Genomic DNA, 12,140 nt, shown 5'->3' on the forward strand with positions numbered 1-12,140 from the left:
ATCCAGATCTTAGGGAGCCCTCTGGGTCTCCCTGTCTCATCTCACCTTCCTCGGCTACTCTCAGCCCCACCAGAGCAGGCTCCCCTGGACAGGCTTCCTCCTCTTTCTCCTCCCCCTCTGCCAGCCCCGTGTGGCCGCCCCCGCCCAGCCCTGCCGCAGCCACACTGCAGAATAGTGCATGCTTTATTTATGAGATGTGTCTGAGCTGCAGGCAATATCTAGGTCCCGCGGGGACAAGGTGGAAGATTCTGGAGCATGGGGAGAGAGGGCAGCGGAGGAGGACAGGGGGGAAAGGGACAGGCAGGGACCGATGTTAGGACACTGTTGCTGGGCAGGAACACTCATTGGGCCTACAGAGTCCAGAGAGGGGAGACTGAGGACAAAATGCAGGGAGCTGTTTGTCTTTGCCTCCCAGCCTGCCCTAGGCAAGCATCCAACAGCCCCAGTGACGATGGACCAAGGCTAATACTCTCAAACCCACCCAAGTTCCTGCACATCCAAGGTTCCTGGGCCCATTCCACGGACAAGGAAACTAAAGGTTGTGGGAGCTTTCTTTTTAAAAGAATGAAAAAAAAAAAAAGGAGCATAAGAGAAGAAGAGCTTTTCCAACTGCCGAGTCACTGCGCAAACGGCTGCCATGGCCAGGCCTGAGCCAGCAGCAGCCTGGAGCCCAGACCCAAACTGGTGCCCTGAGATGGGATGCTGCCGGCACTGCAGGTGGCAGCCTGGCTCACTGCTGGTGGCTCTTTGACAAGCTCTTCTGAAATGCGTCATCCTGGCTCATCTGGGGTGGTTATAAAGATGCCCTGCACCTAAAGAGAAGCCAAAACAGAAAAGCAGAATAGGGAAAAATGAGACCCTGGCCAAGGAACACATTTCTGTCTTCCCAATTCCTACCACCCAGTTCCACGCAGCAGCTCCCAGGGACCTGGCACACGGCTCCAGGCACCATGGAAGCCACAGCGAAGAGAAGGTGCAGGTGTTTCCACCTCACAGGCGTCCTGTGCCTGCAAGGAGAAAAGAGCCTGGACGCACAGACACGCCACAGTGGCTGATGCCAGAGAAGGGGGCTCAGGCCCCCTCACCTCACTCTTCCTAGCCCCTGGCGCTGCCTTTGTCCCACCCCGCACCCCCAGACTGCGGACAGACGGCGCCTCCGACGGTGTGTTTCCAGATCTCACCACTAGGTGTCAGGGCGGGGCAGGTAGCAGAAGGAAGGTGGCAAACAGGGCAGAGGGGACAGGGCAGGAGGGGACAGGGTGGTGCTGAAGCTCCAAAAAGGGACAGGGAGGGAGGCTGGGGACAGCGGTGGGGAGCCTCGGCTGGATCAGGAATGCAAATCCCAGCTAGGTTTCCCATCCTCTCTGCAAATTGGAGCCCATTCCTTCAACCCGTCCCGACCTCAGTCTTCTCATCTGAGCAAGGGGGTGGCTAACTCTGTGTGTGTGTGTGTGTGTGTGTGTGTGTGTGTGTGTGGTGTTTGTGTTGAGAAACAAGGCGATTGAACTGGAGAGGGATGTGGGAGAATTGTCCTGGTCCCTGAGGCCTGGAGCAGGCAGGCTTTGAAGTACTGGGCCCCTCCACCACCACCACCACCACCACCCTGCGGGGAGTGGCTTCCTTTTTTCAGAGTTCTTGGCAGGAAAGGGAAGGGCTGTGTCATCCTCACAGCTGCAAAGGGAGTGGGAGGGACAGGGGCAGCGGGCGAGGCCGGGCATGGGGTTGGGAGAGGCCCATGCTGCCCCTTTCCCGGGGGAGGTGGCTGGGTGAGTGGGAAGAGCGGGTGAGAGTTGACCGGGGCTGTGGGCTCTTCCTCCATCATCAATAAGCCCCAGTTCTCAGCTGCCCAAGCAGACTGTCTCTCTTTCTGGACACCAATCAGAGATGGGTACACCTACTGGCCACACTGCTGGAACCGTGGGTCTAGAGCCTTCACCAGGTTTCCACCTGGGGACTATTGAATAAGCACCTGCTTTTGCCTGGCTTCATCCCCACACCCCGCCCCACGACGCTGGACTCCAGCAGGAGAACCCCGGAGATACTGCAGGGTTCCTACAGCATTTTCATCCCCTTTCAACAGGACAAACAGGCAAAATCAGGGGGGCAGTCTCCTGGAAGCTGCCCCTGCCTGCCACCCACCACTGCCAGGGGATCCAGGACTCACCGTCCCTGGGCTGCAGCTGCAGGTGTGGGAGTAGCTGGCGGATGGAGCCGCAGGAAGAGACTAATTGTACAGTCTTAGAAATGTCCCTTCCTTTCTCCAGGTGAAGAATCTCCCACCCACTGCCCTGGATTACCCCAGCCCCAGGCAGAGCCCTTTTTGGCCATCTTCCAGGCAAAGCAGGTATCCCAGCAACAGAGTGGTAGTTTCTGACTGCCACTTCCTTGGGACTCCAGGCCATCGGTAATTGAAGCTCCCTGGCCTTTGGAGCTTAGAAGAATTAGTCTCCTGGCAAAATACGAAAAATAATTTCACGCTCTCTTTCCTCCCCTCCCACAATCGTCCCTGACAAATTGTCTCTTTATCACCTGTCACTCCAGCATCACCAGGCACCTGTGGTCTTGCTGCGTGGTGGTTGCCAGACTCAGTCTTAGCTATGACAGGCTGGCTGTTCTTCCAGCTGCCATGGAAGACCCAGGAAGCTCCTGCCTTCTGCTGACTCCAGCCTGCCCCCAGGGAGCCAAGGTTTATGAGGCTGCACCCTGATGCACACCCAGGAGTGAGAGGCTTCCTTCTAAACACTCAAATGTATCCATTTGTGGCTAAAAGGGAGAGAGGGAAAGAGAGAGATCTTGGGTCTGTTGGTTTATTCCCCAAGAGCCTAAAACAGCCAGGGCTGGATCAGGCTGAAGCCAGGAACCCCAAAATTCCATTGGGGTCTCCCACATGGGTGGCACGGACCCAAGCACTTGAGCCATCATCTGCTGCCTCCTTGGATGTGTGTTTGCAAGAAGCTGCACAGAAACAAAGCAGCTGTCCCCAACCACATCTTCATGGCCACTCCACAACCTTGCCCCCTTTTATATCTCCTTTTAGGCAAGACACGCCCTCGGCAGCAGACTGCTGGTAAACCCCGTGTGCACCACATAGCTCATTAATACGCCCAAGACTGGAAATGACCCACAGTGGACTGCAGGTCCTGGTAGGCTGTGTGGCTTCAGGCAAGCTGCCTGATATCTCTGAGTCTCGGAGCCTCCTGTTCCTGGTGGGTTTGAATGGGAAGATAACAGCAATAAGGAGTGACTGGAAGATTTGAGTGACATCACAGGAGGTCAACATGTCACCGTCATTACTATGCAAGATAGGCCGGAGAGAGGGACTTGGCACAGAAGGTAGCCCTGCAAAGAGGCAGTCATACAAACTGTACCATCCATGCTAGAATCACTAAGAAGCTTGGGTAGGTCCTGGGCCTGGGCACGTATAATGTGCCACTCGATTTTTCATAAGTCAGTCTCCCATAGTAGATGCAGGTTCGAATCCCAGCTGCTCTGCTTCTGATCCAGCTCCCTGCTAACACACCTGGAGCAGAGGACGGCCCAAGTGCTTGGACCCCTGGCTTCCTGCAAGTATCTCTCACAATTGTGGTCACCCACATGTCTTCCCAAGGCCCATGGCTCACAGTGACCCGGACAGACAGAAAAAAGGGAGCCGCCATCTGCCTGTCTGCTTCCCAAATGACCACAGTGGCCAGAGCTGAGCGGGGAGCCAGGAGCCGTCCTCCACTGTTTTCTCAGGCCGCAAGTGGGGAGCTGGATGGGAAGTGGAGCAGCCATGACACAAACCAGTGCCCATAGAGGATGCTAATGCTGGCAGGCAGTGGGGGGATTTGGCCTATTGAACTACCACACCATACAATCCATTTCTTTTTTTTTTTTTAAGATGTATTTATTTTTTATTGGAAAGTCAGATTAACAGAGAGAAGGAGAGATAGAGAAAGATCCTCCATCCACTGGTTCACTTCCCAAATAGCCACAAAGCCGAAGCTGACCCGATCTGAAGCCAAGAGCCAGGAGCTTCTTCTGGGTCTCCCATGTGGGTACAGGGTCCCAAAGCTTTAGGCCACAAGCAGGGAGCTGGAAGGGAAGTGAGGCAGCCAGGATTCAAACCGGCACCCATATGGGATCCTGGTGGGTGCAAGGCAAAGACTTTAACCACTAGGTTAATGCACTAGGTCCACAATCCGTTTCTTAAAGGCTTTTAGGAAAGTAATTCATACTATGATGTGAATGGCTATTGCTGGCATAACCCATCTGATGTTCCATATATAAGATGCTTCATGCAGAGAGGAGGCAGGTGGCATGAGGGAGGGGAATAGCTGTTGCTTCGTCCTAAAAGGGCGACAGGTCCAAGTGCTCTGGATCCCCCAGCTGATTGTTACAATGCACTACATTGTTGCAGACTCTGAGAAGTCTTGCAGTTTCCATGCCTGTGGCACTTGAAAACCTTCTTCTCCCAGGGACTATGTAACAACAACAGCTGTGGAACATGGGGAATGTCAACCTTGACGTTCCAGGGGCTGGAATGCACGGCCCTCGGGACAGGAATTGGTTGATTTCTGTCTTGATATCCGTCAAAACTCACGAAACTGTTTTGGTGCTTGGGGGCACAGTGGGTGTCTCATAAATATTTAATGTATGAGCCGGGCTGGGCTCTAACTTCATCTCTGACTGTGATTTCTCACATGGTCTTGGGCAATTTCCTGTCCTTTCTTGGGTGTCATTTCCCAACATGTTACAAAGGAGATGAGATGGGGGTGGGTTCAGCGACTGCTTGGGACACCAGCCTCCCATGGTGGAGTGCCAGGTTCTAATCCTGGGCTCCTCTGCTTCCCATCCAGCTCCTGTTCAGGTACCTGGGACAGCAAAAGATAACACTCACATGGGAGCCTTAGCTGCTGCAGTCAGATGAATACATATATGCACACATATATGCACAGTTTTTTTTAAATATTCATTTATTTTTATTTGAGAGACAGCATTATAGGCTGATGGGTGGGGAGAATAGACTGCTCAGGGCTAACAAGGGAAGCACAGACATTCAAAGTGAGAGAGGAGAGAGAAGGCTGTTCCCACCAGTGCATTCATTAGCTGGTGGGGAGGGTGGTAGTCATGGGCTTTTGGTGGATTTATAGAGCTCCCCTAGGGCTTTCTGATGGGAGCAGAGTGAAAGGGAAAGGTGAAATATGGGTTATCCCAAAGGTTGGGTCTGAGCCATCTAGAAAGCAGAAGCTTCAGCTTAGAATGGACTCAGATATAAGTGGAGGAGAGACACATGAAGGTGTTGGACAGGCAGGTGGATATTTTGGGGGTGGAGCTCAGAAGGGAAGTCCGGGCACTTTTCCTGCCCTCTGTTCCACTCCTATTGCCTCCTTGGGCCTCCCTGACTCCCCATTCCCTGCTCTGGCTTTCCCAGCACCCATGTCCTTGACCATCCTGTTGCCCCCGCGCCTGGTGAACTGCTGCAAGTGAGCTGTGTGAGCGTGCGATCAACAGGATGAGACAATGAGGAGTTAAAGATGCTGCCCAACACCACCCACCCGCTTCCTCAGCTAGATAAGGCTATCTCATCCCGCAGACTGTGGACACGCAGGGCCCGCCCCTTCCTGCTGCAAGCTGACTGCGAGGAAACAGAGGAGGATGGACCAAGAGCGTCCGGAAAAAAGACCCATGGAGCTCGTTAAGAGAGAATCAGAAACGCTACACAATACAGAGCCAGGAGAGAATCTAGAGGGGAGGGGTGGAGGGAAAGAGTCATGGTCATTTAGACTGTCAACAGCATGGGCCTCTCTCTCTCTCTTTTTTGCAAAGTCAGATATACAGAGAGGAGGAGAGATAGAGAGGAAGATCTTCCTTCCATAACTCACTCCCCAAATGACCACAACAGCTGGTACCGTGCTGTGCCGATCTGAAGCCCAAAGCCAGGAACCTCCTCCAGGTCTCCCACCTGGGACAGGGTCCCAAGGCTTTGGGCCATCCTCAACTACCTTCCCAGGCCTCAAAGAGGGAGCTGGATGGGAAGTGGGGCTGCCGGGACCAGAACCAGCACCGCTATCGGATCCCGGCACGTTCAAGGCGAGTACTTTAGTTGCTAGGCCACCCCGCTGGGCCCCTCAATTCATTTCAGAAGACAGACATCTCCTCTGATGCTGTGGGCTGGACTATCAATAGCTGTAAAATATATAGAAGATTTCAAGGCATTTGGAATTTATCTAACACACCTTTATATCACTCAGGGATCGGAAGAAAAAGTTGTAGGAGAAGTCAGAAACTTCTGGAAATGATAATGAAGATACATCAAGTCAAAATTTGTCAGATGCAGCTAAAGCTGTGCTTGGAGGAAAATTTGTAGCTGTATGTGTCTAGTTTGGGGAATAAGAGAGGGTGCAGGAGAGAGAGAATTCTAGAATTAATGACCCCAGAGTCTGCTTTAAAAAGCTAGAAAACTAAGAATAAACTAAATGTGAAGTAAAGAGAAGGAAATATGAAAGTTAAAAGGAAAAAAAATTGGAAATAAAATACAAATGGTAGAGAAGAAAAAAGTATACCGTTAAAAACAGATTCTTGGAAAAGATGATGAAGAAACCCCCTCCCCACCAAAAAAGCACAACTAATAGTAGACCATCTTGTCTTTATTAGTGTTCTGTGCTGACTGTGCTTGGACCAGCTCACCAGGGAGAGGTGCTGAGTTCACGCAGGGGACCAGCGGAGAGGCCAGATCAGGGAGCTGCTGGACTCCAGCCCAGCAAGCACACACCTCCTCCACCTCCGCTCACTGCTGGATCCTGCGGACACTCTGCACCTGGAAGGTCTGGGCATGAGAGCCCCACTCCCGGAAATGCTTGTAATCGCCCGAGTGGTGGTCACACTCCAGCACGTACTGAAAACCCCGGTAGCCAGGGTACTGGGAGCACACCCAACTGCAGCAGGAAAGAGACAGGCAGTTGTTACGCACGTGGTCTACCGACCAGGGACAAAGCGGCTCAAGCCACAGGCACACCCCAGACCTCCCAGCCTTCCTCAGTGCCCCATCCTCTCCCCTGACACCTCCTTCTGCCAGGAACACCCTTCCAGGCACTGTTGTTGTCCACGTTGTACCTGTCCTTCAGTCCTGGCTAGGTCACCCCTTCACAAGCACCTCCCCCACCACCCCCAGATCTGCTCCTAAATTTTCTCCACCTGCCTCTCTATGGCCAAGCTGTCCGATTCCCCTCTTCTGGCCTCACAGACTGTCACCCCTTCCTTTCTCAGACAAGGAGGAAATGGGACTGTCGCTAGCAATGAGCACATGACCAGGCTTAGCCAATCAGAAAGCCTCATTCCTGTGGGCACAGTGATGAGTTCAGCATGGGGCGCCTGACCCGTGTGTTGAACCCATGAGAGCCTGTCCTGAAATCTTTGATGGAACCCTAAAGAGGAAGGAGAAACTTCCCGCTCTCCTGGCCTTGAAGCTGCCACCTTGGTTCGTGCATTGTAAAAATGCATCTATCCTGAGGCAGGCTCCCGGATCCAGCTGTGCCTGATGGCATTCCAGGTGCCAATCGATATCCTTCAGGCTTCAACTGGGCTTCTGGCCATTGCAACCCCACAGTGGGCATCACACAAAAGCCACAGAGGCAGATCCTGCGGGGGTACTTACGCGCCAGAGTGAACATGGAAGGAGCCCACCTCGTTGCTATCCCAGCCCATGGCCTGGAGAGAGGGGTAGTCATCACTCAGTTCTCCTTTCCTGCCCAGGAAGTTCTCATGTTCAAAGATGGTCAGCCTAGAGTCACGGTGGTTCTGCAGGTGCAGGGAGCAGCCTAGGTCACCAGGTGTTGTGGTGGGAACCGCTGCAGGTCACCACACACACACACACACACACACACCCCGCCCGCCCAGGATCTTTGTCCCCCACACCTTCTTTCTTTGCAAGCCTTTTAGACGGATCATAATGCAGCAGCAACCAGAAAGAGGGAACCGGTTTGCATTTGGCAAAATACTCTTTATAGGAATGTATGCCAAGATAAGAATCAGTCATCACCATCATCAAATCAATACTGTGAGAATCACCCTGAATGTCCAGCAGTAGAAAAGAGAGTGGCAGCTGGCAAATGGGGGATTGCACCAGGATAGGAAGCAGGTGCCAACGTCTGAGTGCCAGTGCTGATGGGGGCAGGTATTGTGGCACAGTGAGTTAAGGTGTCGATAACCACATCCCAGACTGGAGTGCGTGGGCTCCACTCCCAGCTCTGCTTCCACGCCAGCTTCCTGCTAATGTGTCTGCAACCATAGTATCCAGTATAGAGTGCCAGTTCCAGTCCCAGCTGCTTGGCTTTGGCTGGGGTCCCTGCTAAAGCTCATGCTTGAGTTTCTGACACCCCACTTGACAGACTGGGATGGAGCTCTTAGCTCCTGGCTTCATCTGATGCAACTGTCTGGAAATGAACCAGAGGATGCAAGATCTCTCTCTCCTCTCTCCCCCTCTCTCTACTTCCCTCCCTCCTCTGCAAGCTAGACACTGGCATGGACCATAGTAGAATGGATGCAGGGGAGACCTCCACTGTGGGACAGCTTTCTGAGCCCGGGCTGTGACTATGGGCGATTTATTTTTCTCAGCCCATCACCTTCTCCTCTGAACTTCAAGTGGGTAATAGGGTGCCTTATGTCATCCTACACCAACAAAATGTGTGGCAAGAATAAGCTTCCACAGCCCCCTCTGACACTCAGGGCTTTCCCGTACAAGAGCCAGTGAGGGCACCCGCCACCCGCTGCCTCCACAAGCAGCCTGTGGACCCACAGCCGCAGGAACCGCGACAACCAGCAGGCAGCCCTGCCTTCCCCTAGCGCTCAGCTGTGCTCTGCACATCTGGCTCCTGCTGTGTCCACCGGAGGGACACTGGAGCTCCCTGGATAGGTAGAGGAGGACTCACCGCACAGGCCACTGGGCGGAAGGAGCTAAGGCGCTCGGCCGGGTAGGCAGTGTTGCCACTCCAGGCATCCCAGCAGGGGTATTCGCCGCGCTCCAGCACATACTGCTGTCCTTGGAAGCCAGCGTGCTCAAAACCCACCCACCTGCGGGAAAAGGCAGAGCGTGAGAAGCAAGGTCCTCCTCCACCCCACCCTCGGAGTTCAAGCCCACAGGCGTCACTGGTGGGAGAGAGGAGGCGACTGTCCCTCCCGGGTTGAGGGTGGTGCTTTCTTGTGCCTGGAGTCATTTAGGATGTCTGGACTGGGGCAAGGGCCCCGTGCAGAGTCAAGGCGGCACCCCCTTTTGGAGTAGCAGGTGGAGTCCTGGCTGCTCAACTTCCAATCCGAGGCTTCCCTCTGGCTGGATGTGTTTCCAACACAAGCCACTGTCCCCGCCTGAGCCCCATTTTTTTTTCCTGTACCAAGCACAAGCTGAAAGAACATGTACCATGTTGTGAGACACATGAAAAACCCCCAAGGTGGTTAGATGGTACTTACAGGCACAGCATCAAGCACCAACTTTCTAGAACATTCTATTCAATATGATAGTCACTGGTCCCAGGTGTTTAATTCATTAAATGTCAACATAAACTGGTTAAAAATCAATTTGTTTTAACATTAAGTTCTTGGGACCAGCACTGCAGCACAGTGGACCAAGCCGACCCTTGGGATGCCAGGATCCCATATCGGGACATCATATCAAGTTCCAACTGCTCTGTTTCCAGTCTCGCTCCTTCCTACCGCACCTGGGGAAGCAGCAGAAGATGGCTCCAAGACCCTGGGCCTCCCAGCCACCCACATGAGAGAAGGAGCTTCAAACTCCCAATTTCCTGGCCCAGCTCTGGCCATTGCAGCCATTTGCAGAAGTGAACCAGCAGATGGAAGATCTCCTTCTCTCTTCCCCTCTCTCTCTTTCTGTCATGTTGCCTTTCAAATCCATCAAGAAATCTCTAAGATAAAAATAGTCTTTTAACCACGCTTGCTACTGGTAGAATCCTCAGTGGTCACACAGCAGGCCATAGACTATTTCTACCTTTGCAGAAATGTTGGCTGGGGGGTGCTGGGCTACACAGCTGAAATGTATTATTAGGGTGTCCTTCACATCTCTCTCTGCTTCCCCAACCCCCCTCTCTCTTAACAAGAAGAAATCAGACATCATGCTTTGAGTCATGGGCAATAATATTTAGCTACAAATCAATGCACCTTTTTATGAAACATAGCGTTTATTTTTACCTCCTAGTTTTGGCGAGTGCTGCTGGCTGTCAGTTTATGCCCAAGAGGGAAGGCTCAGAGCCAACAGTTGATCCTAAGGCTTTACACCTCACAAAGCTGCCAGTCCCATGAGCGGAGGACCATGTGAATGGTGAGCCCTTACTATTGAGCAGTGCACAACCTACTCAACCATACAGGACAGTCCTGGTTCCCTAACTCAGCTCTTCAGTACCGTCAAAGCCTGGGAAGACATATGGCCACAGCACTCCTTTCCAGGTTCTTTCCTATCCCCACCCCTACTCCACCTCCTCCCCTAGGTATCCAGACACCCCACCAACATTTGGTGCTCCCCCCGCCCCCTGCACCGGGGACTCACGCTCCACTCAGCACTTTGAGCGATCGGACAGTCTCAAAGCCAAGCTCCAGCACACTGGGACACTCCGCGGTGAACTCGTGCCGCCTGCCCTGGAAGCCTTCTTCATCCCATACCACCACCTGCACCCAGAGGAGACAGAGGCCCAAGTCAGAGTTCCATGGGGGGTTCAGGGTTGGGGTTTTGGTGTGGAGAGTGGCTGACAAAGCAGGGATGCCAACACAGGCACCTTCAATAACCAGGTGGATAAGAGAGATGAAGCTTTCTTGACTTTGGGCCTCAGTGGCACAGTCTATGAACTGGGCTCTGATGATTCGGAGGGCTGAGGAAGGCACTGAGTGGAGCTGGATCAGCTGTGTCTGTTGGTGGGGACGCCCTTCACCATCCCCACCCTGCTCCCTGAACACACCCATCCCACGCCTCTTCTTACCTTCCAGTGTCCTGCTGACTTGGTACACTGCAGGGTCATGTTGGCTGCTTCCTGCAACGTAGGACGAGAAACAGGGTCACCTCCTGCCCTCTCTCTTCTCCTTGATGCAAAGGGCTGGATTGCAGGTGGGGACCAGCTGTGACCAGGCCAGGGGACTAACCCTTTGCCACCTGGCCTGTCATTATCTCCCAAATTCCTCATTCCCAGTACTCTTGACCCTGAACACAGCTCTGGTTACCATGGGAAAACTTGTTCTGCACCTGCCACTGGTGGCTGCATTACTCCAGCGAATGCCAAGTGCCCCAGGTCAAGGGTGGCTTTTACAGGCAACACTGAATCCCACAAGGACCCTGAGGAACCCCAAGGGTCACCTCGCTTGGCAATGAGGGTAACAGGTGCCAATCTGGCTCTATGAAGCCTGCAAGCCTTTGGTGAAGATGGAAGCTGACGTTCAAGATGCCCTGAACTCCCCGCACCTTCCCGGATGCTCACTTCAAGCCTTCACCTCCCCCTCTTCTCCAAAGCTGGGACTTACCGAGATGGGCCCAGAGAACATGTCAGAACGGCGACCCACAGAGGTCAGGCTCTTATAGGCAGGGAGAGGAGAAGGGCCCCTGGGAGACAAAGTCCCGACTCAGCAAGTGAGCTGCAGACACAAAAGGCAGTCCTGGCAGAAACCCAGGGCAGAGGCGTCAGCAGCTCTGGCTTTAGCCACAGAGACAGCCAGAGGTGGCAAGTCTGCCTTAGTCAGCGCCATGAGGCTTCTCATTCCAGCAAGGTGGCATGCAGCAGATGGAGTGTCCTCCTTGTTGTACGACCCTGGGCAGGTCATCCCCACCCCACCCTTAGTCTCCTTCCTGGAAAAAAAAAAAACAGAACATCTTGTTATTTGCTTTGAAACACATGCCCACTATGGAGTATTTATGAATAAGATTCAGCAATTATCTGCTCCTTGTCCCTTTCTTGTCCAGTTGTTCAGCTGGAGCAACTAAGGTGGGCTGCATGGAGAAGGTGGCATTTAAAACAGGCTCTGAAGGGTAGAGAGATTTGTATAGAGATGTAAACAGTGGTAGGCCAAGCAAATGGTGTGTGTGTGTGTGTGTGTGTGTGTGTGTGTGTGTGTGTAGGGGGCAGTGAGAACATGAAAATGCTGGCAGCCCAGTCAGGCAGAAGCAAGAC

At 53.2% G+C, this 12,140-nt stretch overlaps 1 protein-coding gene across 1 annotated transcript; it reads right to left on the reverse strand.

Annotated features, from left to right (window-relative positions):
- Nucleotides 1–6,760: 6,760 nt before the first annotated feature.
- On the reverse strand, nucleotides 6,761–11,598 carry CRYBA4 (crystallin beta A4). Its single transcript, XM_041003737.1, has 6 exons — nucleotides 11,497–11,598; nucleotides 10,962–11,012; nucleotides 10,535–10,653; nucleotides 8,910–9,051; nucleotides 7,637–7,779; nucleotides 6,761–6,917 (listed from the first exon to the last, which is right to left on the reverse strand). Exons 1-6 carry the CDS (start codon nucleotides 11,515–11,517, stop codon nucleotides 6,770–6,772), a joined length of 624 nt encoding a protein of 207 aa, XP_040859671.1. The 5' UTR covers nucleotides 11,518–11,598; the 3' UTR covers nucleotides 6,761–6,769.
- Nucleotides 11,599–12,140: the final 542 nt, after the last annotated feature.

The sequence above is a fragment of the Ochotona curzoniae genome, unplaced genomic scaffold (assembly GCF_017591425.1).
Source record: "Ochotona curzoniae isolate NIBS_2020 unplaced genomic scaffold, NIBS_Ocur_1.0 scaffold_274, whole genome shotgun sequence".
Lineage (NCBI taxonomy): Eukaryota > Metazoa > Chordata > Mammalia > Lagomorpha > Ochotonidae > Ochotona > Ochotona curzoniae.

What these genes read in the sequence shown, in the direction of transcription:
- CRYBA4 (XM_041003737.1), bottom strand. Translation starts at nt 11,517, where the DNA reads ATGTTCTCTGGGCCCATCTCG. An exon ending in AGTCAGCAGGACACTGGAAG is followed by an intron (nt 10,654 to 10,961) that starts GTAAGAAGAGGC and finishes CTCTGGGTGCAG; the next exon opens with GTGGTGGTATGGGATGAAGA. An exon ending in CTCAAAGTGCTGAGTGGAGC is followed by an intron (nt 9,052 to 10,534) that starts GTGAGTCCCCGG and finishes CTTTTCCCGCAG; the next exon opens with GTGGGTGGGTTTTGAGCACG.